Consider the following 27,765-nt stretch of genomic DNA (forward strand, 5'->3'; position numbering starts at 1 on the left):
CTGATTGCACTCATTAGGACCTCCAACGTTATATTGAATAAGAGTGGCGATAGTGGACAGCGTTGCCTTGTATCTGATCTTACAAGGAAAGTTTTTGCTTTTCCACCATTCATTATAATGTTGGCTGAGGCTTTGTTATATATGGTCTTTGTTAAGTTAAGGTACTTTGCTTCTATACCGATTTTGTTAAGCGTTTTGATCATAAATGGATGCTGTATCTTGTCGAAGCCTTTTTCTGCATCTATTGATATGATCGTCTGATTCTCATTTTTTAATTTTTTTATGTGATGTTTCACTTTAATCGATTTGCGTATGTTGAACCATCCTTGTGCCCCTGGGATGAAGCCCACTTGATCATGGTGCATAATCTTTTTAATATGTTGCTGTATTCAGTTCGCTAGTATTCTATTTAGGATTTTTGCATTTGTGTTCATGAGAGATATTGTTCTGTAGTTTTCTTTTTTTGTGTTATCTTTACCAAGTTTATGGTATCAGAGCGATATTAGCCTTATAAAATGAGTTTGGAAGTATTGCCACCTCTTCGATTTCTTGGCAGTGTTTGAAGATAATAGATATCAAAATTTCTTTGAATGTTTGGTAGAGTTCACTGGTGAAGTAATCTAGTTCTGGACTTTTCTTTTTGATAGTTTTTTGATGATTGTTTCAATTTCCATAATGCTGGTCAGTCTATTTAGATTTTATAGTTCTTTTTAATTTAGTCTAGGAAGGTTATATATTTCTAAGCACTGGTCCATTTCTTCTAGGTTATTAAAGTTGGTATTACATACTTTTTCATAGTATTCTTCTATGATCCTTTGTATTTGTGTGCTGTCTGTCGTAATTTCCCCTCTTTCATCCTTGATTTTGTTTACTTGTGTTCTTTCTCTTTTCTCTTTAATGAGTCTAGACAGGGTTTTGTCAATCGTATTAACCATCTGAAAGAAGCAGCTCTTTGCTGCATTTATTTTTTCTATTGTTTGTTTATTTGTTTTCAGTTTCATTTATTTCTGCTCTAATTTTGATTATTTCTTTTCTTCTGCTGACTTTAGGCTTCATTTGTTCTTCCTTTTCTAGTTTTTTAAGATGAAGCATTAGGTTGTTTGTTTGGGCTCATTCTCATTTTTTGAGATAGGCCTGTAATGATATAAACTTTCCTCTGATGATCGCTTTGGCTGTGTCCCAAAAGTTTTGATATGTTGTGCTATCATTATCATTCATTACTATGTATTTCTTGATCTCACTTTTTATTTCTTCTCTGACCCAGTTATTCTTCAGTTGTATGTTGTTTAATCTCCGTATATTTGTGTTTCTTCCACTTTCTTTTCACAGTTGATCTCCAGCTTCAAAGCATTATGATCAGAGAATATTGTTGTTATGATTTTCACCCTCTTTATATTTGTTGAGGCTATTTCTGTGTCCCAGTATGTGGTCAGTACTTGAGAATGTTCCATGTGCACGAGAGAAGAATGTATAAGAAGCTGTTTTGGGATGAATGGCTCTGCGAATGTCAATTGTGTCCATTTGTATAGTGTGTCATTTAAGGATGTTATCTCCTTATTGATTTTCTGTTTGGATGATCTGTCCGTATCTGACAGTGGAGTATTTAGGTCTCCTACTATGATAGCGTTTTGGTATGTTTCTCCCTTTAGTTCTGTTAGTAATTGCTTTACATATTTCTGGGCTCCCTGATTGGTAGCATAGATATTAATAAGTGTTATGTCTTCTTGGGGCATGATTCCCTTTATCATTATGAAGTGTCCCTCTGTATCTTCTTAACATTTTTTTTTATTTTGAAGTCTGTTTCATCTGATATTAGTACTGCTACTCCTGCTTTTCTCTGAATGCCATTTGCTAAAAATATCACTTTCCATCCTTTCACTTTGAGTCTATATTTGCCTCTGTAGCTGAGATGTGTCTCCTGGTGGCAGCATATGATTGGGCTTTGTTTTTTGATCCTCTCTGCAACTCTATGTCTTTTATTGGTGAGTTCAGTCCATATACATTTAGGGTGATTATTGAAATATGAGGTCTTATTATGGCCATTTTATCTTTATTTTGGCTAGGTTTTGTGGGTCTTCTCTCTAGTCCTTTTTTTATGTTCTATACTTCAGTTCTGAATCTTGGGTGAGTAATTGCTATTACAAGTATGTAAAGGATAGTTATCTATATCCAGTCATCCATTTTCTTCTGCACGTGACTTATCTCCATTCCCTTTGCGAATTTCGATCTTTGAATCCTCCCTTTTTCAGTCAGTCATTGTTGTCTCAATTTGTCCCTATGTATGCTGAACGTTCATTACTATCTTGCTATAGCAAATCTCTTCTTATTGTCTAAGCTTATAATGCCCTGTTCTTAGTAAGGGTTACACTTCTCTGCTTCTATCTGCCTGCTAGTCACCTTACTCCTAATTATGTATTTTTTGTCATTGTGTTTTAGATGAACTGACCCCTTTCAGTATTTCCCGTAATGCAAGCCTCGTAGTGGAGAATTCCCTCAATTTTTGTATGTCTTTATTTCTCTTTCATCTCTAAAAGAGAGCTTAGCTGGATACATTATTTTTGGCCGATAGATCCTTTCATTTAATAGTTTGAATATTGGATTCCACTCCTTTCTGGCTTGTAAGGTTCGTGCTGAGAAGACCGACAATATTCTAATGGGGTTTTCTTTATAAGTTACTGTATTCTTTTCCCTGGCTGCCCTGAGAATTCTTTCTTTGTCGTTGATTTTTGATCATTTTAATACAATGTGTCTTGGAGAAGGCCTTTTTGGGTTGAGATAATTGGAAGTTTTGTTGATTTCTTGAATTCCAAGCTCTAGCTCATTCCTTAGATTTCAGAAATTCTCGTCCACTGTTAGTCTGAAAATGCTTTCTAGTCCCTGCTCCTTTTTCTCACCTTCGATAATGCTCATTATTTTTATGCTTCCTCTCCTGATGGTATCAGCTAGTTCTTATATTTCTCTTTCATTATTTTTAATTCTTTGGTTTTTCTCTTGTTCCTTCTGATTTATTTCTAGATTTCTGTCTTCTATGTCACTTTCCTCCATTTGTTCAACTCTATTTCTCAAGCTTAGTATTTCATTTTTTATCTCTTTCATTATTTTCTTCAGCTCCTGAAGTTGTATTTGGTTCTTTTTCAGGGTTTCAATCTCCTTGCTAAAGAACTCATTTTGCTCACCTAATTGTTTTTTCAATTCCTGAATTCGTTGATATGATTTTTTTTGGATCTCACTGAGGTTTTTTTAGAAATACCATCCTGAATTCTCTGTCATTTAAGTCGCATATTTCTATGTCTGTAAACTTATTTTCTGGAGATTTTTCTCTTTCTTTCTGAGCTGCCTTGTCACCTTGGTTGTTCGTGTTGTTTAATGGACATGATGACTGGACATTATTGGAAATGTATTCTGCTCTTTTTCTAGAAACAATATTTATTATATAAAGGTCTCTGTAGCTTGTTGCAATGAAAGCATCTTTATTTTGGTTTCCAGTAGGTGGCATCTAAGCCTCTTGGATCTCTGCTTTATAAAATAAAGCCTTAATAATGCCTTTTTTTTCCTTATAGTTGTTTAACATGCTTGCTGCCCTCAGTTTTAGTCCCTATCAGTGTTAGCAACAGTTTCGGTAGCATTTGCTCAGACTCCCCTGGAGTTCCGCGGTGTTCAGTCTTGGAAGATATGGGATAAGGGGACCTCTGGGTTGTGGCATGGGGGCTGCGGCTCAGCCTGGGTTTTGCAACCATGGCTGATAAAAATCAACTGTTGTTTCTCTGCCATCCCTGCTTCTCTGCCATCCCAGCTTCTCTGCTTTCTGCCCTGATAACTGTGCAGTGCCGCCGGCCATGTGGAGCTCACAGTTTCCCCAGGCAGGGCTGTTTAGGGAACTTGCCACACTCTCCCCTCTCCCCTCTCCCCTCTCCTCCCACAGGGAGCTCAGGCTGGGAGAGGCAGCCTCTTTGTTTCTGCCAGTCCACCATCTGACACCTGGGGTTCTGACCTGTGGTAGCTCTTATGCACAGTTCCCACACTCAGACATGCTGGTGTAAAGTTTGGGTTTTGTTTTGTTTTTTTTTGTTTGTTTGTTTGTTTTTCAGTTTTACATGTTTCAAGGAGAGACATCAGGGGATGTCTCTCACTCCACCATGTTTCTGACATGTATATTTAGTTTTAAGGTAAATTTTATTTATATCTCCAAAGCAGAATAGTATCTTAGCCCATTTCAAACATATCATAATTTCTGTTCATCCATCTCAATAGCATGGTGATCAGCAAGGCTGTTAATAATATCTTGATACACCTGGCTTATACTGCATGGCTAAAATTCTAACTACCAATGTTTTTTCTTTAAATAAGAAGCTTATTTTATATACTTTCTGTGTTTCATTTTGTTATAGAAAACTTAATGCAAAATATTTTATATTGTCATCTCTCCAGTATGAAATATTCACATTATGCTTTTCAGTCTTTTCTTTTGCCTTATTTTCTGCTATTATTTACCTAATCTTTACTATTTGTCATTCTCTTTTCCAAGGCAGGTATGCAGCTTAATGCGTATTCATAAATTAAAGACCTGTGGAGTATCAGTTCCTCATTTGACAGTAGAGAAATTAAAGAAATAAATGCCAAGGAACATAAAGCAAAATGCTTTTTCATCCCATGCCCTAGTAACCTAGGCAGAAATGGAAGTTGTTGGTTCTTGTTATTTGATCTGATTATTAACTAGAAGATTACCGATTTTAGTGAACCTTTCTAGAGTTCAGTTAAATATACTTAATTCCATGTCCACAGATCTAACCTAACCTGAACCAAATTTGTTTTAATGCTTGCCCAGACTCAAGAAAAAATGTGTGGTTGAATTGGCCCAAGTTCATCACGACTAATGTGAAACAAAGAAACAAAGAGTTAATCACATCATTTTCATAGATAGAGAGTATATTATAGTTTTAAAACATTTTTTGGCTATAAAACCCCTGGAAAATTTGTGTATATATACATGCACACTTGCACATACACATGTGTGTGTATGTAAACTTCTCACAGACAGTACATGTTTTTGAAATTTTCCCTTTTTCTCCATTAACTGGTTCCATTTGGCTGCCAATAAATTTAGAACACCTATGTACCCCTAATACACTTAGCCTCTATAGATATAGCCATAGAATTCCTGTTACTGTATAAGGAGATTCAGAACTTTTGTATTTAATTGTCTTTCTTCATCTTGATCTTACCAGGATACCTATTCCTGACAGTATTAATAGAAAAGGTCTATGCTGTGAAAAGTACAGAATAATATCCGTTCCTGCTACTAATAATAGCAATGAAGAAAGAAATCTTGCCTAGTATATGTAGGTTGTTTAATCATAGTCATCTAATACTCATTATTTAGTTTCTGTACCTAACCTGTTATGGTATAAAATAAAATTTACTTTTAAACTCCAAGGGGATTATTCAGAGCAATATAAGCAAGAGATAAGCAAAAGTGTAAAGTTGATCATCTTCAAAGAGTATCGCTTTTTATGAATGTAAATATGTTACTGTGTCTCTGTTGGCAAGTACATTTCATTTATAGAATATGCTATATGAATATCTGAACTAATACCTAATATAAGTTTTGTTATTCATTACTAATTAATATGTGATAGTAGTGAATCAATATCTAATAAGTTCTATTTCTAGACATTTTTGTTCTAATCTTTACATGCTTAGTTTTGATTTCTAACTCAACGAATCTTTTGCAACTTGCTTCTGCTTTAGAGGCTCATCTTGCTGCTGAACTTTAATACCCTGCCTCTTGAAATTCAGGTCTACCAGATACTATAGGTCTTTCCCAAAAACCCTATCTAAAAGCTTTAAACAAACAAACAAACGAGATTTCTCCAGATTTAAGTCTTTGAGTTCTTATCATTATTTTGTAGGTCTCTTCTCTTGGAACATATTTTGAAGAACAAATAAGTCATCTTGAAAACTCAGCTATTAAAAAAACTACTTGGGCTATAATATAACAACAGACAGTGATCTGTATGGAACTGTAATAACGCTCATTATTAGGTATCACATACTTCATAAATACAATAATATAAAATCTCTCTACCTTTTTATAGTATTTTACTATAAAATGGCAACATTGGAACTGTCACCATTGTACCAACTAAATGGAATTATCTAATCTTCAAAGTTCATTTTATCAGTTTAAGGATATGCTGGATATGTGACATCAATCAGATCTTAAAATTCCAGGATCTTACTCTCTTACAAAAGTAATTGCCTATGAATCTTCAGTGGTATAATTAGATCTTATTGTTGAAGGGAAACTTGTAATGGTCCCAGCTTCCAGTCAGTTATGCCAGATCCCCATTTATCAGATAAAAAACAACAATATTAAGTGACTCATTAAATCATATGTCTATTAGGTATTGGAGTAGGAACTTGCACCATATTTGTAGGTTAATTTTTTCCCTAAACATATTCCTTTACTTACCACTTTGTTTTTGGTGAGTAGTTCAGTCTTCCAGAAACTTACTAAAATTAAATATTTTTGCAACGTCATATTTTCTTTTTCCTGTAAAATCCTAGTCGGAATACTGAGAAACAAAAGTTAACAACAAAAACATAATAATTATTAAAACAACATGTACAGAGCCAAAATAAACTCAAAAAGATCCATTAATTACTCAATAATTAATCATTTTTTGTGGATTATAGAAGTATATCCCAATAATTTATAATATTTTAGAGCAATGCAAATCCAAGGACTAGCATTGAATCACAGGCTGTTAACCAATCTGCATTAGAATTAGAATAAATTGAGAATAAGCTTTTAGAAATTTTTATAGCAATTTGACAGTATAATTCTATTTGTTGAGCATAATAACCAAAAAGTAGGTTTATATGTTGTCTGTCCTAGGTTTTTCATTTTATTTTTAATAATTGTTATTGTATTTTATTTTAAAAATTAGTCCAGGAATTAAGACAAGATTGATCTGTCACCAGAAATAATCTGAGAAGTACTTTCTTAGAGAAATATATTTGGAAACCCTAAAGCTTTATTGTTAAGTCATTTTATGTGCATGATGCCAAAAATATCTCTAACTCACTCTTAGGTTTGTTATATACCAGATTCTATCAATTTTTTTGCTAGTAAAATAACCAGATAACATCTCTTAAAACTGTTCCACTACTTGTTAACATTGGTCTTGTATTAACTAGGATTGCATGGAACACCAGGAGAGAAGGGAGATCCAGGGCCTCCTGGGTTTGATGTTCCAGGACCCCCTGGTGAAAGAGGCAGTCCAGGGATCCCTGGAGCACCTGGTCCTATGGGACCCCCAGGATCACCAGGGCTTCCAGGAAAAGCAGGTGCCTCTGGCTTTCCAGGTAATGTGTTTAAGCTTTTCTCTGATTTTAGATTCAGGAAATTAAAACTAATATGACTCTGGGATATTATTCTCTTGTTGTACTTTTCTGGATTGACACTATCCCTTAAGGAAAAATGTTAAATGCTATTGATTGCAGGAAAGTGACTTTGCTCTTTGTCTTTCACTTTGTGAGAATTCCAGTTATATAATGCTGTATAACAAATGACTGCAAATTTAATGGTTTAAATCAACCTTTTTATTTTGCTAAAGATTTTGTGGGTCAAGAATTAAGGGATGGCTTAATGGGATCATTTATCTCTGATCCACATGGCAACTACTGGAGTGGTTGGGAGGAAAGATCTATTTCCAAGATGGCACTTCTTTGACACCTGAGTGTTCCTTGGCCTCTTCACATGGCATCTCATTATCCATTTTGCCTCTTCACATGGCTTGGGTTCCTCACATTTTGATAGTGTCCAGGCAGTTACTCTACCTTCAGGGCATCTGGTTTCCAAAAACAAAAACTCCCTAAAACAGAAGTGAGTGTTCCGAAAGCCCCAGGTAGAAGCTGTAAGACTTCTTATGATCTAGCCTTGAGAGTCATACAGTGTCACTTAGTCAAGGGCAAGTCACAGAGGCCAAATTCAAGGAGAGAAGGATATACAGTATACAGGGATTTGTATACTTGGACATGTGATTCATTAGAGGGCTATTTTTGAAGATTAGCTACCACAGTGAGTCTTTTTATTCATGGATATTGGCAATAGTGGTCACTAAGTTTGGGGCAGTTAAAAAGGGGTAAAACTTAGTGTTTTCCCTCTTACCCTCAATAGTTTTCCAGTTGACGCCTTAAAAATTCTATTTTATCTTTCCAAGGAAAGTAAAGGAAAGGTAAAAGTCACTGTTGATATTCTTCAAAGGTGCCAAAGGTGAAATGGGTATGATGGGACCTCCAGGTCCACCAGGACCCTTGGGAATTCCTGGCAGGAGTGGTGTTCCTGGTCTCAAAGGTAATATTCAGAATTTGCTGGCAGATACATGTAAGGGAAAATTAAACATTGTTTTACTTCAGTACAGAATATTTTTATTTGATTGGTTTAAAATGAGTAGTGATTATTTGTATTTTGTTTCTATGTGATATGGCATTTAAATAGGTCCTATTCTCATTTGGCGGTTTGCTTACTTTGGATACCATGAGACATAATAAATACTTAGTTCAAAATAACAAAATATACAGATTAAATTTTGATTATTTTATTTCTGTAAACTAAACACAGCAGATTAAAACATCTGCTAAAGAATATGTTTTAAATTGGAAATTCAGAGACATCTAATCAACTTTAAAATCTCTTTTGGAAAATAAAAGGCAATAAACAAAAACAATGATACAAAAAAATTATTATTTTTAACAGTCTTTTTTAATTGTCAAAGAATCCCAGAAGAAAGAGAGATCGTTATTGAGTGTAAAATATGTGGGAGCTCAAGTTAGTCATACACAATAACCAAGGTACATAAGTGTTTTGAGTGGTCAGTGGTCTACCCAAGTATGGAACATATGAATAATATTTATATGCATTAATCCTGGATAATCTATGGATAAATCTGATCTGTTGTGGCTTCCCCATGTTTGTTGATTTTAGGTGATGATGGTTTGCAGGGTCAGCCAGGACCTCCTGGTCCTACAGGAGAAAAAGGTGGTAAAGGAGAACCTGGCCTTCCAGGCCCTCCTGGTCCAATGGATCCAGATCTGCTGGGCTCAAAAGGCGAGAAAGGGGACCCTGGTTTACCAGGTGAGTGAACATATTTATTAAATGAATACATTTCCAGGTATATTTGAAGTTTAATTTTTAGCATCATGAAAAGCGACTTGTAGTCCTGGATTCACCAACAAAAGGTGCTTAGATGTATCAAATTTTGGTAATGAAATTTAATTTTCACTTGACTTTTACTGTTTCACTGATCAACTTTTGTTTGAATATCTTCTTTGCAGTTTATCTATCACAAACTATGAGGTTTTAAAATACACTTAAGCAGTCACTTTTAGTCACTTTTAGGCCTTCCAGAAAGTAGTACAGGAGATAGTTGAGAGAAAAAGATAAATAGCCAGAACGGCTTGGGAAATTTACTGGTTCTTTATTGTTTTTCCTGAAACCAGATTGGGATGAGCGAAATATTGTTACCCTGCAGTGTTTTGATGTTTGTATTATACTTGGCTTTTAAATACAGTTCATCGTTATTCTACCTTGGCAGAATAAACAATTACTGGACTATGAACCACAAAGCTCAGCCCTGGGGGAATTCGCTGAAAGTAGTTCTAGGGAACAACTTTGTTTTTATAGTTATTTTATTAGAAGAAAATAATGTATATAAAACATTTATTTTTAAATATAAATTTCTTTTTTCTTTCTATAAAAGTATAACACATTCGTAGTAAAGCATCAGAAAATATGAATAAACACAAATGAATAAAATATTGGAGTCATCGGAAGGATCACTTTACAAATTATATAAATGCCTAACCATTGTACTATAAAATTTTAAAAAGAAAAACAAAAAATGAACCACAATCCAATCTATATAGAATAGCCTTTTAAGCAACATGCAACTTTAAAACTACCTTTGTTTATTTGCAGTTTATAGTAAAATTTGTGGCTCTTTTTGCGTTGTAACCGTTAATATTTTCAGTTCGTATGTGCATGTGAATGTGTGTGTGGGTATGTATGTACATAGATGTTATATATTTCCCTATGAGCAGGACTTAGTGGGCTTTTTTCCTTCAAAAAAGTGTTTAAGACATTACTGTAGTTTTGTATATCTTCACGAAAGATGCAGGGCTCCCTAATTTTTTATTACTGCTAAAATGAGATACCTTTTTTAAATTACTCTTTGCAAGACTTCTCTTTCAACTATGCCTTCTGTAAAAGAGTCAGTAAACTATATTTGCCTCTAATATAGGGTTATTAAATCTAGTTTTAGAATATAAGATATCGCCTAGAGATAATATGCCCAAAATCCTTAATTTTATAGTGTAAAAAACTGAGGCCCAAAGAGGAAAGTGACTTAATTATTGAACACTCTGAATTTCTTAATGGTAGCTAAATACAAAGTGGAGGATTTTAGTATGAATCCAGTGTTATTGGTTCATACTATGCCAGATTATGACTGGTACCTGTATTTCACTCACATTTCAGAATTTGGTTAGCTTGCTTCGCCAAATTCATTTAATGGATTTTGATATTATCTTAACTTGTCTTCCTTATATTCATCCTTGGAAGGTATCCCTGGAGTTTCAGGGCCAAAAGGTTATCAGGGTTTGCCTGGAGACCCAGGGCAACCTGGACTGAGTGGACAACCTGGATTACCAGGACCACCAGGTAAGTATGTTAGACCACCTGTAGTAATTGGATGGCTAATCCTGAACCCTGGAAAAATAATTATGTATTATTATGTGTGATGATATTTTGGATCTGGTCATGGCAATATGCTCGGGTTTCTTCTGAGATATACAGTTCTCCTTTAGCAAAAGTGTGGCCATTTGGCCCAAGTATCAACAGATAAGATTTGTAGGATGTTTTGCTTTACTCAGTTCTTTTCTCTTTGTGGTAGCAAGGTGTACACAGAATAAGAAGTACATCTAAGTAAGATGCTCTGTGTTTTTTTTTTTTTTACATAAATTGCAATGTATGTAAATAAGACAATTATCTGGTAGGAGTCTTAAGAATTTACCTTTTCCAGTTCCATTGCCTTCTGACAGGTCAATCATTAAACCATGTAAAACATATACATTTAAAAATAAATGCTGAATGAAAAAAATGATTCATTTTTTTTAAGTTTCAAGGGATGAAAATTTCACAAACTATCTTTATAGTCTGTTATAGTATCAATCAGCCATTACAGTCAAAATGATTTTTTTTTCTTATCTCTAATAAAACTCTTGCTGCTTCTTAAGCCATTTTCTTTTAGTTGGGCCCCTAAGAAATAAGGAGGAGCTGGTCCCCATCTTCGAAAGAGCCCTCTAGGTCAGTTATTCTGCTCTACACTCTGCACCACATTGCCTTGATATAGTTAGAATAAGAAATTATCTCTCTTTTTATCTTTCACATCTTCTGCATTCTCTTCCCCAAGTTGGAAGTAAGTGTGAAAGTAAAAAAATAAAAGAAAAAAATGTCTAAGATAACATCGTGGGCCTTCGAAAATACCTCAGTGACACCATAGAGCTCAAGCACCTAAGCTCTAGGAAGAATGTGTAAACAGAGCAACCATGACTGTTGGGGTTGACAGTCCAGTACCTCTCCATTAACCCTTGTCTATCTGTGGCCTAATGTACTAGGAGTATATCATGACAGGTTACGACTTTCCTCTTCTTGCTCTCACATACTCAGGATCTACATGAAAAAGCCACTTCTGAATCTTTTAAAAATAGACTCATTATATTAAATTTACCCGTGATAAATATAGTAAGGGTAGTTATACAACAAATAGGATTTCAGGTGTTTGGAATTATTTTAGGGCAAGAAACAAGATGTTCTGCTAAAATTTTTGCATTTTAAAAATAAGTAAATAAGTTTGTATTAGGAGACCTCTGTTATTGTGATTTATATTGTAATATGTTCCTAAGGAGATTTCTTTGGTACCTCTTTCTTATTTTATGCTGAATTAGATCAGTGGAACTTAAGCATGTATTAAGATTTGCTCCATCCAATACTATGCTTGAATTTTAATTATGACCCATTGCAAGAAACCAGGCAACTTCAATATTGCTGACTTGTCTTAATTTTACCAATTTGACTTTGCTAGGTCCCAAAGGTAACCCTGGTCTCCCTGGAAATCCAGGACTTACAGGACCTCCTGGACTTAAAGGAAACATAGGTGATATGGGTTTTCCAGGTGAGTGATGAAAATCTCTAAAATATTTAGTTCCGTTAATGAAAGATGGTTCACTATCTTTGTTGCCAGAAAAGAAACTGATATTGATAGAATCAAACTGAGACAATATCTAAGGTAATTAATGGCTGAAGCTTTCTCATTACACAAACATTTGAAGTGGGAATTAAGGGACAGGGCTTTAGAAACCTTAAAAGTAAGAATTCATAAACTTAAACTTGTATATTTTCTCTAGTTGTAGCCCTTTCACTTAAACTTCTTTTAAAAGTAGGCCTGGTTGTAAAGCTCATTATTATATAACTCAGAATTTGCAGAATTCTTTTAATTTTTTTTTTGCTCGGTCATATGCATCATAGATATGCCATGAATAAAACATATTTTGTAAAATATTGCATGTCACATGTTTTCAACAGGCCCTCAGGGTGTAAAGGGGTCTCCTGGTACTCCTGGAGTTCCTGGACAACCTGGCTCCCCAGGACTACCTGGACAGAAAGGAGAAAAAGGTGATCCTGGTGTTTCGGGCATTGGTCTTCCAGGTCTTCCTGGCCCAAAGGTAATCATACTCTAGGCCTATGCCTAAGCAGATGAAATTTTTATTTAATACTATGCTCATTCCTAATTTTTCATTAAACAAACTATAGAATGACATGGTATATTCTAGGTAAGAAATGTATTCCTTCTTTTTTTTCTTATACTGATAAGTTTAAGATTTGCAGCCAGTCCAAATAGTTGGGGCGGGCGGCGGGGAGAATCTTTCTGATTTCTTTCTTTTCCCTCTATCTTAATCTCTGTGTATGTTTCAGTAAACCAGAGGCCTGTTCTATCTGGTTTTGGTTTTCTTTTTCCTTTTAGCGATGCAGTTGTTGGTCTGTGTCCAATTATTGTTATTAACTAATTTGAAAAGACTTATAAACAAAGTAACTCATGCAATTAATGAAAGTGTAGTAGTATTTGTAACTGCATATCTGAGGTAGTTCTCTAAAAACAGTTATACATATCCCTCTATGCCCCTAGTCAATGAGAAAACTTTCATGGTATTTCTCAAGCAATCAGATTTAGAATTTGTTTTAGAATCAGACTTAACAAATATTTAATAACTTATTGATTCCATGTAAAAAGGTAATAAATATTACTGATCTGTAGAAGTACCTTATAACTAGTGGAGATGCATCCACTGTCTGTTACATATGTTGCAAATATTTTCTCCCAGTCAATTGTTTGTCTTATGACATCGTTTAATCATTCAGACTTTAATTTGATTGCCCAGTTAATTTACAGCTGTCTGCAACCTTTTTGGGCACCAGCAACTACTGGCCCTATGAGAATCTAATGCCTGATGATCTGAGGTGGATCTGAGGCAGTGATACTAGCTCTACAAGTGTCTGCAAATACAGATGAAGCTTCACTCTCTCTCCTGAAGCTCACCTCCTACTGTGTGGCCCTGTTTCTAATAGGCTACTGACTGGTACCCACCTGGTCTGCAGCCCAGGGGTTAGGGACCCCTGTTGTAAGAGATAATCAAGAGAAGTTTTTGCATATTAATTGCAGATTTACAGTGTAAAGTTTATTGAAATGAATCTTAATTTTTTGTGTTCAATTTAAATTTTACTAATAATACATGAATACATGTTTTTATTAAAAGTAGTAATACAGATATATCAAGGGTAAAAGTAAATATCTCCTTCATAAAATATCTTCTTTATTCCATTCCCCTTTTCATAGAAGTCTACTGTTAATAGTTGTGTGTAAATTTGAATCCCTTTATATATATATACACACACATACACATACACACAGAATTTTGGTTTTTCTGCACATTGTAATTGTGTAGAGTCATAGAACACACACTTATGTATGTTGCTTTATCATTTATATATTTTAATCTTTCTTTTTTCTATTTATCATAAATTTCTGTCATACATTATTTTAATTTTTTTTATTTTTCAGTTATATTATTTTGAATGGCTGCATGATATTCCAATGTTGTTGCAAATAATATGTGTGTACACATATCTGTATACACACATACAATTATTTATTAAACTGTATAGATTCCTAAAAGTGAAATTAGTGAAATTGCTGGACCAAAAGATAAGTGCACTTAAATTTTTGTCTTTTTAAGTTTGTATATTACTAGTAAGAAATAAACTTGATTTTAAAAATCAATCAACCAGTATGAAATGAGATGTAAAAAGACCCTTCTCATCAGTGATGTAAACAAGAAGTCTTATTTACACACATTTACATACTCCAGATCTACAGGTAACCACTTTTAGTAGTTCCTCATGTACTTGTCTGGAAAATGCTTTTTAATGCATATATATGCATATGTATATGATAGATATCAATTTTAAGACTCAATTACTTACATTTAAAATCTTTGATATTGAGGTACATTTTACAATTATAATTGAAAGCATTTTTTCCTGTTATTGATACATGAAATGGTGCTGCGATCTTCCAAATGTATGTATTTAATATTTTTTCACATTAAAAAAATTAATCAGAAATTAAACAGTGTATCTATATTACTCTTCCTTAGAAAGTAAAAGCAAACCACTGCAACAGAATTGGTTTTATTCACAGACATGGAATCATACTATATATCTGCTATGGACCTAGCTATTATAACTTAGTAAATCTTAGCTATTTCCCTTATCAGTCCATAAGTATGTACCTCATTCTCTTTAATTATTATATATTATTTTTGTGTGGGTTAACCATTAATAATGTAACTTATTATGAGTACTGAAGTTGTTTATGTATTTTCATGATTATAAATATATGTTGCACTGAAGATCTTATCCATATCTTACATACATATCTTAAGATCGTCTAGTAAACATCGCCGTAGAATAAAATCTGAGTAGAGTTGCTGGTACCCAGCATATATATGCCTTTAAAATAGCGATAGTTACTGACAAATTTTCCTGTTAAGTGGCTCTACCACCTTATACTATCTTGATCAGTGTAAAACATTTTCTAATTTCTCTTCATTTTACAAATATTGGGTATTATCCGTATTCCTAATTTCATCAAACCAATGGGTAAAAAGTAGTGTATCATTGTTTAAATTTTAATTTCCCTGATTATAAGTCAGATTGCTTATGTTTATATCTTCTCAGGAAATTGTCTGTTCAAACTCTGCTTCATTTTTTTTAGGAGGGGATTTGGTTATGTATTTCCTACTGCTTTGTAGAAGTACTTTATAAATAACAAAGATGCACCCATTATCTATTATATGTGTTGCAAATATTTTCTCTCAGTCAGTTGTTTTTCTTATAACAATGTTTACTGTGTATTTCATCATGTAGAAGTTTAAAATTTTTACATAGGTGGATTTTGTACTCATTCTTTTATTGAAAAAAAAATCTACTGAGTATGTATAATGTGCCTGGTACTGTTTTAGGTACTGGAGATAGGAGCATGAATGAAATAGGTTCACGGCCTGCATGGAGTTTACATCTAGTCAATAAACAAATAAACAAAATAAATAAGTTTATAGTATGTTAGAAGGTATGGCAAAAGTAAATCAAGGCTTGGGAATAGGAATTGCTGAGAATTGTTATATTTCAAATTAGGGTAGTAAGGGAAAGCTTCTCTGATAGCAATTGATCAAGTGACCTCATACAGTGAGGGAGTGAGTCATTAAAAGACTGAGGTGAGAGTGCACTTGACATATCTGAGGAACATAAATAAGGCTAGTGTGGATTAAGCAGAGCAAATGAGGTGAAACTAGGTAGTAGATGAGATCAGGTTGGTAATGGGGGATAGATTATCTAGGGCCTTGTAAATCATAGCAAGGGCTTTCAGTACTAAGTGAAATGGGGAGCGAGTTGAAAGAATAAAATGATTATACTTTAATTTTTAAAATATCACAGCTCTTGTTTTGGAAATAGATCATAGAGGAATGTGGATGGAAACAGTTATGTCACTATTTAAATAATACAGACTAGACATTTGATGGCTTCAATTAGAGTGATGGCAGTGAAAGTGGTAAGAAATGGTCAGAATCTAAGTATATTTTCCAAGTCAAGCCAGCAAAATCCGTGTATGGAATATGAGGAAAAGAGAGATATCGAGGATGACTGTAAAATTTTTATCCTGTGCAACCAAAAGAATGATATTGCTACATACTGAGATAAGAAAGATTTTGAGAAGCACATTTGGTAGGAAAGATTAGGATTATAGTTTTCTAATTGTTATGAAGACTTTTCTATCCTAAGATAAAAATAGACCTGTATATGATTTTGTTCTTTATATTTACATCTTTAATCCATTTAATTTTTTCTGTATGTTGTGTGAGATGAGGAACTAACTTTATTTTTATGTTTTTTTCCCCCAAATACATATATCCAGATCACTCAACCCTGTTTATTACAAACTCCATTCTTTACTCATTGATTTGAAATCTCTTTTTTAAATATTTCTAAATTTCTTCATACATATTCTTTTCTGGATTGAGTGGATTTTAACATTTATATAATGGAACCAAAATTACCATAATCTCTGAAATTATAATGACAACTGCAGAAAATGTTTCAGTTGGAAAATTTACTCAGTATATTCAACTCTTCAAGCAAGAGACTAGCTTTTAAAGTTTCTAATGCAGCCTACAAGTATATTTCGATAAGCAAATTCTACACTAAATTTAGATACTTGCAGAGCTTATAAAACAAGGAAATTATGTCTTCAAAGTAAACTGTCGCTTCTTTCAGATAGTGTTATTTTATCTTAGAATGGCGACATATTGAAAAATTAAAATTTTATAAGTCAGTAATATTAGGCACAAGCAGTCCTTGCTTTGAACAGTTCTGATATGCACAAATTTGTTACCACACTAGTTAAATAACATCAGTCCTCAACAACATGGTTCAAATTTAAGTTACCAGTATATTAGCTGTTCCATCCATAAGTCACTATGTCAATAACAGCTGGGCATCATGATCAATGAAAAATCATTTCACTTCTTTCAAATTCTTCCAGTTATATATGAATCTGTTATTCCTTTTATGCACTGGCAGCAAAGTAATTGTATTGCTTCTTTATCTTTCATTGATAAACCAATGTGAAATTTAACAAAAATGGATAATCAAAGGGGAAGTTGACCAACAAAGATGAAAGTGCAGCAAAACAACAAAAAGTGATAACACTGGAAGTAAAATTTAAACCTAATGTAAATGAGTTATAGATGAAATAGCCAACCATAAGGATGTTGACACTGCCACCATTTAAGACACTTTAGATACACAGCCAAGGGTGTTAGTAAAAGCGATCTTATCAACAGCATACAACTTTTCTCTATACATTTATTACTGATATAAAGAGGGATTTTATTGTACTTAGAAAACCTTTTAAAGATCATGGAACAATAATATTTTCCCATTGATTATTAATGTCTTTTTATATGGCTTAGCTTGCATTTCATTTTTATAGTCTCATACTATTATACAAAACAAGAAGTGCCTATATTATAAAGGAAGAGTAGAATAAAAGTTTCAGGAAACATAAAAGTGTAATTGGGGAATGTTGAGCATAAGAAAATAATTCTATAATTAGTGAATTGTTAAGAAATAAGGATAGTAGTAAAAAATCAGATGAGCATTTTACAGACATCACATTTTGAGAGAGTGTCCTTGTTAGTCAAAAAGCATAATTAATATAATAGGGTGAAAACTTGGACAGAGAATCAGTAGGCGAAAATTTGAATCCTGAGTTTGTCTATATGGCTGTGTAAGTCACTTTGTTCTTTTGCATCTTCATTACTTTGCCAGTAAAATAGAAAGAATAATTATCTTTCATATTTCACAAAGTTATAGTGAGGCTTCATTTAGATTTAAAGAACACTTTGTAAATTTTAAAGCACTCTATACATAGTATTTATGTCTGAAATGAGAGGGCTGGCCTAGATGGGATCTAAGATTTCTACAGCTCTTATTAATTTTACCCTGTGGAACTTATGAATCTGTAAAATTCTTTTTTTATTTATTTTTTTATTTTTTCCCTTATTTCTTTATTTCTTAAATTTAAAAAGTTAGACATTTATACAATCCATGAAGTTTTCCCCCCAATTACTCTAGCATCCATCCAGCAATACGCACAACCATTACAATAATATTGACTTATATACCCTATGCTATACTCTAAATCCCTGCGATTGTTTTGTAACTACTAATTTGTACTTCATCCCTTCACCTTTTTTGCCCAGCCCCCTAATGACTGACTCTCCCCTCTGGCAATCACCAGTTTTTTCTCTGTATTTGTGAGTCTGTTTTCGTTTAGTTTGTTTTTTTGCGTGTGTGTGTGTGTGTGTGTGTGTGTGTGTGTGTGTGGTTGTTCCTTAGATTCTGCATATAAGTGAAATCATATGGTATTTATCTTTCTCTGTCTCTTTCATTCAACATAATACCCTCTAGTTATTTAGGTAACATTCTTTTAATATGTCATAATGTTTCTAACCTCCATTAATCTTTCTTAAAACCTAATCATTCTGCAGATTCAAAGCAGTCCTTATCATAATCCAGATTGCTTTTTCTCTGAAATTGACAAGCAGATCCTACTCATGGAAATACACTGAACCGAAAATAGTCAAAATTATCTTGAAATAATAAAAGAATGAATTTGGAGGACTCTCCCTTCAGGTTTCAAAACTTACTATAAAACAACAGTAATCCAGACTATGTAATACTGGCATAGGATAGACATAGGGATCAATGGCATAGATTAGAGTCCAGAAATAAACCCATACATTTTTGGTCAGTTGATTTTCAACAAAGGTGTGAAGACAATTAGAAAGAAGAAAGAAAAATCTTTTTTAACAAAAGATGCCGGAATAAGAGGATATCTATATACAAATGAATGAATTTACACTCCTTCCTCATACCATACACAAAAATTAATTCAAAGTATATAATTGACCTAAATATGAGAACTAAAACTATGAAAATGTTAGAAGAAAACATAACTAAATCTTCATGACCTTACATAAGGTTAGTGATTTCTTAGATATTCTGACACCAAAAAGCACAACCAACCAAAGAAAATTATAAATTGGACTATATTATTTTTTTTACTTCTATAAAACAGAAAGACAATCCACAGAAAGGAAGAAAATATTTGCAAACTATATACCAGAGATTTGTATCCAGAATGTATAAAGAATTCTTATAATTCAATAAGAAAGCAAAGAAACCAATTTTTTAAAATGAGCAGTATTAATTGTACCTAACAGACATATACAGGTCATTCCATCCTATAATAGCAGAGTATGCACTTTTTTAGGGAATGTGGAACATTCCACAGAAGAGACCATATGTTAGGCCAAGTTCTTCCAAAAAGTAGAAGAGGAGGGAACCACTTCCAAACTCATTCTATAAAGCCAGAATTACCCTGATACCAAAGACAGAGAAAGATACTATAACTACAGACCAATATCCCTTCTGTATATTGATATAATTTTTAACAAAATATTAGTATATCAAATTCAACCACATATTAAAGGGCTTATTCACCACGAGCAAGTGAGATTTATTCCTAAAATGCAGGGATGGTTTAATATACAAAAAATCATTAATGCAATATATCACATTAATAGAATGAAAGGAAAAACTCACATGATCATCACAATTGAAGTGGAAAACCATTTGACAAAATTCAACACCCTTTCAAGATATTAAAAAAAAAAAACACTCGATAAATTAGTAACAGAAGGAAACTACCTAAACATAACAAAGATCATATGGGAAAAATCCTCAGCTAATATCATATTCAGTGGCAAAGGGCTGAAAGGTTTTTCTTTAAGATCAGGAACAAAACAAGGATGCATATTCTAGTCATTCCTATTAAACATAGTACTGCAAGTTCTATCCAGAGCAATCAAGCAAGAAAAAGAAATTTACTGAAATTTGGTTTTGTACAAAAACATCCATAGAGACATTTGGTCCATAGTTAATATAAATCCCTCTTTTCTGAAAGATTTGAACCCAGACCTGCCTACCTGACCCCATATGCTATTAACAGCTAGGCCACTGAGGTAAGAAGAGTTATTATTGTAAATACAACCACAACACAATTATTGAATCAATAAAATGTGATAGTATTTTTATATAGTAAACCCAAAGTAGAAATATAAACATGGGCTATTGAACCCAGGGACATCTTCTAAGTGTGGACATTTTGGATGAGACCAAATAGCTGCTAATCCTATGGAAAACAATATAGAAGTTCCTCATAAAATTAAAAATAGAATTACCATATGATTCAGCAATTCTACTTCTGGGTATTTATCCAAAGAAAACAAAAATATTAACTTGAAAAGATATATGCAACCAATGTTCATTGCAGCGTTATTTACATTAGCCAAGATATGGAAGCAAACTAAGTTTCTATCGATGGATGAATGGATAAAGAAAATGTTGTGTGTGTATGTAAATATGCACACACATGTGCACACACACACATGCAGTGAAATATTATTCAGCCACAAAAAGAAGGAAATCTTGCCATTCGACCACATAGATGGACCTCAAGGGCATTATGCTAAGTGAATAAGTCAGATAGAAAAAGACTAATACCACATGATCTCACTTATACCTGGAATTTATATTGAATAAATAGAAGAAAAACAACAGCACCCCCAACAACAACAACAAAAACAAGATCATGATAAAGAGAACAGATTGGTTGCCAAAAGCAGGGAGTGCAGTGAGGGGTGGGTAAAACATGTGAGGGAGATTAAAAAGTACAAACTCCCAACTATAAAATAAATAAGTGGGATGTAATGTACAATGTGATGACTATAGTTAATAATACTGTTTTGTATATTGAAAGTTAATAAGAAAGTAAATATTTTTTCGTCTTTATTGAAATAATACACAATTAGTTGCTTATATTTACATTGTACAATTCAATGGGTTTTTTCCAATTATAGTTGGCATACAATAATATGCCAGTTTCAGTTTTATAGCATAGTGATCAGAGAACAACATAACTCATAAAGCGATCACCCCACAAAACCTACTACCCATCTTCTCCCTTACATATTTATTACATGATTAACCATCTTCCTCATGCTACTCTACATCTCCATGTCTATTCTGCAACTATCAATTTGTACCTCTTAATCCCTTTGCCCTTTTTTTCATCCCCTCAACCCTTTCCCATATAGTATCCCTCTAAATATTCTCTGTATTTATGAGTTTATTTCTGCTTTTGTTGTTGTTATTATTGATTTTGTTCTTTAGATTCCACATGTACATGAAATCATGCGATATTTGTCTTTCTCTGACCCATTTCATTCAGCGCAATACCTTCTAGGTCCATCAAGGCAAAATCTTTTCCCATCCCCTTCCTTTTAGGCTGTGGGTGTCTTTTAATCTGAAGTGTCTCTTGTAGGTAGCATATGTAGGAGTCTTGTTTCCTTATCCATTCGGCCACCCTGTCTTTTGGTTGGAGCACTTAATTCTTTTCCATTTGAGATACTTGTTGATAGGAATGTAGTTATTTTCATTCTTTATTCCTGTTTTTAATACATATACTTTCTTCTTAAAGAAGTCCCTCCAACATTTCCTGTAATACTGGCTTGGTGATGATAAATTCCTTTAGCTTATTTTTGTCTGGGAAGCTCTTTATCTGTCCTTCCACTCTGAATGATAACTTTGCTGGATAAAGTATTCTTGTTTGTAGATCCTGGGTTTTCATCACGTTGAATATTTTGTGCCAAACCCTTCTGTCCTGTGTGGTTTCTTTTGAGAAATCAGCTGCCAGTCTTATGGGTGCTCCCTTGTAGGTAACTAACTGCTTTTCTCTTGCTGCTTTTAAGATTCTCTCTTTGTAGTTAACCTTTGGCATTTTAATTATGATGTGTCTTGGTGTGGGCCTCTTTGGATTCTTGTTTTGGGGGACTCTCTGAGCTTCCTGGGGTTTTATGTCTACTTCCTTCACCAGCTTGTGGAAGTTTTCCATCATTTTTTTCTTCAAATAGCTATTCAGCTTCTTGGGTTTTTTTTCCCCCCCGGTACCCTATGACATGGATATTTTGACCTTTAATAGTGTCCCATGGGCTCCTTAAATTATTATTATAGTCTTGGCTTCTTTTTACTTTTCATTCTGATTTTGTGTCTTTGGCTTTCCCATCCTCTATATGGGTCATTCGATCCTCATCTTTATTTACTTTGTTTCTTAAATTTAGTATACTTCTCATCTCAGATAATGTGTTCTTTATTTCTGACTGGTTTCCTTTTATTATTTCCATTTCCATTTTTATGTTTTTTTTTATCTCTTTGTTAAAGTTCTCACTGAATTCATCTACACTTCCCCTAAATTCATTGAGCATCTTTATAACCAGTGTTTTGAACTCTGCATCTGTTAGATTGCTTGACTCCCTTATTTCTGGATCTCTGTTCTTTTCTCATATGGTTTCTGCTTCTTCTTCTTCCCATTTTGGCTGCCTTTTTGTGTCAGTCTCTATGTAGTAAGCAAAGCTCTTAAGTCTCCCGGTCTTATTAGTGCGGTTTTGTGTGGTAGGTGTCCAGTGGCACAGTCCTGAGAGAGATTCAGCTGCAGGCCAAATTTAGTCCAAGCCTCTGCCCCTCTGGGGCCACCTGTTAAGTTTCAGCAAGCAATACACAGATGCTGTGCTTATAGTCGCCTCAAGAGGCCTCACCAGAAACCATGGTCAGCTGCCACCAGAGTGAGAGAATCTAGGTGCTGCTCAGCAATGGGCACTTGACTTGCAGAGGACACACCTGGATGTGGCTTGGGTGGGGTGCAAGTTTGGGGAGGCAGAGTTTCAGAGAATCCTCTGGGAGGAGCGACCTCTGTTATCCAATTTGATGACGTCTCTGCTATGGTAGTGCTGAGTCCAAACACTGGAAGTGGGGAGGGCTCAACAGAGGAACAATGGATACCACTGGCACTTATGTACAGAGCAAGACTTGCCTTGGCCTTCATTCCAAGAACTCAGTGCCCCCCTGTAAGTCCCTGATGATCCCTGCGCAGCCAAAGTGGTGCTGGTGCTCAGAGCGAGCAGGTCTATCACCGGGAATGTCCACTTAAAGGGGACAAAGCCCCTTTAAGAGGCACCCACAGGTGCCGACTCTGCTGCCGCTGCTACAGCCTCTGTCCCACTCAGCCACTCGGAACCAGGCAGCCTCGAGTCCTCGCTGCATCCTACCTTCTGTTGTTGCAGGGTGATTTCTTAGATTTCTCTCTAGTTGCATGGCTTCTTCATCTAGATCCCAGGTGATCTTCCTTGCTGTTTCCTCCTTGTTTCTGTCACAATTTTGATTTGGTCACCAGAAGGATGAACAGAGCCTCTATCATCTATGCCATTTTTTTCTCTTCCAAGAAAGTAAATCTTAAAAGTTTTCATCACAAAAACAAAGTTTTGTGACTATGTAAGGTGATAGATGTTAATTAGATTTATTGTGGTGATCATTTTACAAATATGTACAAATAACAAATCATTATGTTATACACCTGAAACTAATATAATAAGTCAATTATATCTAAATTTAAAAATATGTCAAAGCCTGACATTAGAACAAATGTAGATATTTTCAGTTAAAGTGTACTCAGACATGTCTAGCTTTTGCTGGAAGTGTAAATACATTACAATTATCCATTCTCAGAGTGATTTACAGAATTCCTCATCAGTTTGTTGGTTTTCTGAGTACTGTCTTCTTTTATATCTCTTCTCGATTATCCTATTTGAAGCTCATGTTTTTTTCTCTACAAATGGATATAAATAATAATAGCTTAAATAAAAGTTAAACTAGCAAATTTTAGTCCTTTTTAGTATCTCTAGTGAAATATTTACTTTCTTTTCATGGTTTACTTGGTTTGAAGGATTAGGGCCATAGGGTATTGGGAAGAACTATATTAGGGATATAGATTGGTGTTATTTGTAGAATTTCATATACTTTATCATAAATAATCAGGAGTTTGTCTACTGCATTTCATGCTTACCATTAGGAGAATATCTGAATTTTCTTCTTTTTTTTTATTTTGGCATATAAATGTCATTGGTTCATGAATATAAAGAAGAATCATGATATTTTACTCAAAGCTTTTCTGTGTAGATACCTAAGATGGAACAAATTCAACCCAAAATTTAATTTTTATACTTATTATCTGTTAAAAATGTGCTAGATGTTTGATTTATAAAGATTCAGACAAACATATATAAATATGTGTGTGTATTATATATATCTATATATGTATATATATATGCATATATAGAGATCTATATATATATATATAGAGAGAGAGAGATCTATATATACATATATAGATCTATGTATGTATTCCTAGCCCATGACTCTTTATTATTTTTAATGGAATGTAAAAGGCATTAGTTTAAAAAGCTTTTACTATAATGCAGAAGCAGTTGAGTAACAAACAGAGGATCTTATTTGCCTAGACAATCATAAGTTCTAAATGAAGAAGGAAGTATTCAGTAGGTAATATTGAACATGAGCACTTTATTGGAGAGGTCATTGTCATCATGAGCAGAGCAGTGAACACTGGTAGATATAAAGTTATGACATATGTTTCCATTGTTATTGGGGAAAAATCTTGTTTTAATTGTGAAAGTGGGTATGAATTTTTCTAAGGCTCTATTAGAAGAAAACATAATGCAAATGTTCATTGAGCAAAAATGGTTATATTTGAATTGTCTCCAACCCCAAATAAATTTTCGGTGTAATTGAAGTGTCAAGACATGCATATATGAAACCAGTATAGACATGACAGAATAAGAACCTACATTAAATTTCTAGGATAAACTTTCTTTGTCATAGAAGGCTACATGGAGGAAATAGGATTTGAGATATTCACTGAAGAACTAATAGACCTTTTTTTGTTACAATGAAATTAACCTTTTGCAGTAAGAACTACTATAGCTATTGTTTGACGTATTTATTGTAAGCAATGAATTTTATTGTAGCACACTAAGGATGACAGTCACAGATTCTGAAATCAAATTATTTAGATCCAAATCCAGACTCCACCGCTTAGTAGCTGAATCGCTATGATAAAATGAAGCAATTTATGTAAAGAGCTCAGCAGAGTCCCTGACATATAGTAAAAGCTCTATTAATAATACTTCGTTATATAATTTAAGTAATGGAGATACTTCAGTTTTATTTTTTATACATGTTTTTAGGGTGAACCTGGTCTGCCTGGATACCCAGGGAACCCTGGTATGAAAGGTTCTGTGGGAGATATCGGTTTGCCCGGATTACCAGGGACCCCTGGAGCAAAAGGACAATCAGGCCTTCCTGGATTTCCTGGTAATATTCCTTGTTTTATAAATGTTTCCTTCTCTCCTTTCTTGTCTTCTCTAATTCATATCACAGAGCAACTTCTTATTTGGTAGATTTTAATTCTATTTCCCAATCAGATACTGATAGCAACATAATCTTGAAATAGCTCTTTAACTTTCCTTTGCTCAAATTTCATCCTGTATAAAACGAAAATGAGTATTACCAACTCAGCAGGACAAAATCCTATGGGCACTGAGACTGTTTGGTGGGGTATTTTTCAATCTTTGACTGCTAACCACAAGCCAATTAAGAGGCCTTACTATTTTAAAAGTGATAATGTTCATTGCCAAGCCCTAGCCTACTGCTGATTCTCTTAGAAAGTTGTACTCAGGCACACAATGGGTGGCTGTTGGTAGAACAATTATACAGTTCATTCAGATGACAAAGACTGAGTCATGTAAGCAAAGAGACTTAGTCAAGTAAGTAGCCTGGACTAGATTGTTAGAGTACATGCTCTGTTTATGCTTGTATTCATTTTTTTGTTTAATTTGGAGTGCGCAGTGGCATGGATGGGATGGGTCTTTAGTTATCTTTTCTTTAACCTTTTTATTGAAGTATAATATAAATACAGTAATGTGTACAAGGCTGAGTTTTTGCCACATATATATCCATGTTCCCACCATACATACCAAGATATAAAGTAGTTCCTTCACACCATAAAGTTTACAGTGAACCCCTTCCCCCAGGTAACTACTACTATGACTTCTGTCACCATTAGTTAATTTTGCCTGTTTTTAAAATTCATGTAAATTGAATCATACAATATATATCCTTGTGTCTGGCTGATTTCACTCACCATTATGGCTGTAAGATTCATTTATCTTGTTGCATGTGTCAGTAGTTTATTTTTTATCAATGCTCTGTAATATTCCATTGAAGAAATATGCTATTATCAATTACCCATTCTCCTATTGATGGACTTTTGTGTTATTTCCAATTTGGGACTTGAAGGGGTTCAAAACAGGCCTCCCCAAGATGTGCCACTTTGGCTTATGGATTATTTTCAGCTGATGGCAATTGAGACCCTTCAGGCTCAAAAGAAACTTTTACTTCTCTCTTAAAGAATTTAAATTGGGGGCCTTGCCCATGATAAGAATTATTACCAGAAAAAAACTTATTATGGCCTATCTATATAGCAGGGCAAACATCTAATTACTGAACATCTGCTCTTCTTATCATCCTGCAAACTACTCTCCTCCCCTCGAAAGCCTCTGGTGCCTTATCTCATTCCTCCGCTCAAGATGTCATATATACCTCATTTTACCTTTCTGTCTCTGAACCTCTCATATATGTGAGGTTTCTGACTCTATCCTGTGTATAGTATTTCCATATGTAATTAAATTTGGTTATTTTCTCTTTTTAATCTGTATCACATTGAGACAGATTAGTAAGCCAGTTGAAAGAACATAGAAGGGTTTACTTCTGGGCTCTCGATTCTGTTCCACTGGTCTGTGTGTCTGTTCTTCTGCCAGTACCATGCTGTTTTGATTATTGTCAATTTGTAGTATAATTTGAAGTCAAGCAGAGTGATGCCTCCAGCCTTGCTCTTTTTTCTCAGGATGGCTTTGGCAATTCGGGGTCTGTTGTGCTTCCAGACAAATCTGATGATTTTTTGTTCTATTTCTTTAAAAAAAAATGTTGATGAGATTTTGATGGGGATTGCATTAAATCTGTATAATGCTTTAGGTAATATGGTCATTTTAACTATGTTGATTCTTCCAATCCAAGAACACAGAATATCTTTCCATTTCTTTGTATCTTCTTCGATTTCTTTTAATAGGTTCTTGTAGTTTACATTATATAGGTCCTTCACATGTTTTGTTAAATTTATTCCTAGGTATTTTATTCTTTTTATTGCAAATGCAAAAGGAATTATTTTTTCCACTTCTTTTTCTGACACTTCATTATTAGAGTATAGGAAAGCTATGGATTTTTTAACGTTGATTTCATATCCAGAAACATTACTGTATTTGCTTATTGTTTCTCGTAGTGTTCTTGTGGACTCTTTAGAGTGTTCTCTATAGAGAATCATGTCATCTGCAAATAGAGACAGTTTGACTTCTTAGTTTCCTATTTGGATGCCTTTTATATCTTTTTCTTGACTGATCGCACTCGCTAAGACCTCCAATGTTACATTGAATGACAGCGGTGATAGTGGACAGCCTTGCCTTGTTCCTGATCTTAGAGGGAAAGTTTTTAGTTTTTCA

At 34.0% G+C, this 27,765-nt stretch overlaps 1 protein-coding gene across 4 annotated transcripts in view; it reads left to right on the plus strand.

Annotated features, from left to right (window-relative positions):
* LOC105296119 (collagen alpha-5(IV) chain) overlaps positions 1–27,765 on the plus strand; it is a 219,220-nt gene that overhangs the window by 181,413 nt on the left and 10,042 nt on the right. For 3 of the 4 annotated variants that reach the window (XM_011366063.2, XM_011366065.2, XM_023534116.1), the window contains 7 exons: positions 7,201–7,368; positions 8,270–8,359; positions 8,990–9,139; positions 10,625–10,723; positions 12,147–12,236; positions 12,647–12,786; positions 25,399–25,525. In XM_011366063.2, coding sequence (XP_011364365.2) covers positions 7,201–7,368; positions 8,270–8,359; positions 8,990–9,139; positions 10,625–10,723; positions 12,147–12,236; positions 12,647–12,786; positions 25,399–25,525 — 864 coding nt within the window. Of the gene's footprint in view, positions 1–7,200; positions 7,369–8,269; positions 8,360–8,989; positions 9,140–10,624; positions 10,724–12,146; positions 12,237–12,646; positions 12,787–13,500; positions 13,909–25,398; positions 25,526–27,765 lie in introns of those variants that run through there. The other variant, XM_023534117.1, reaches the window with a different exon arrangement.

This window comes from Pteropus vampyrus, unplaced genomic scaffold (assembly GCF_000151845.1).
Source record: "Pteropus vampyrus isolate Shadow unplaced genomic scaffold, Pvam_2.0 Scaffold120, whole genome shotgun sequence".
NCBI lineage: Eukaryota > Metazoa > Chordata > Mammalia > Chiroptera > Pteropodidae > Pteropus > Pteropus vampyrus.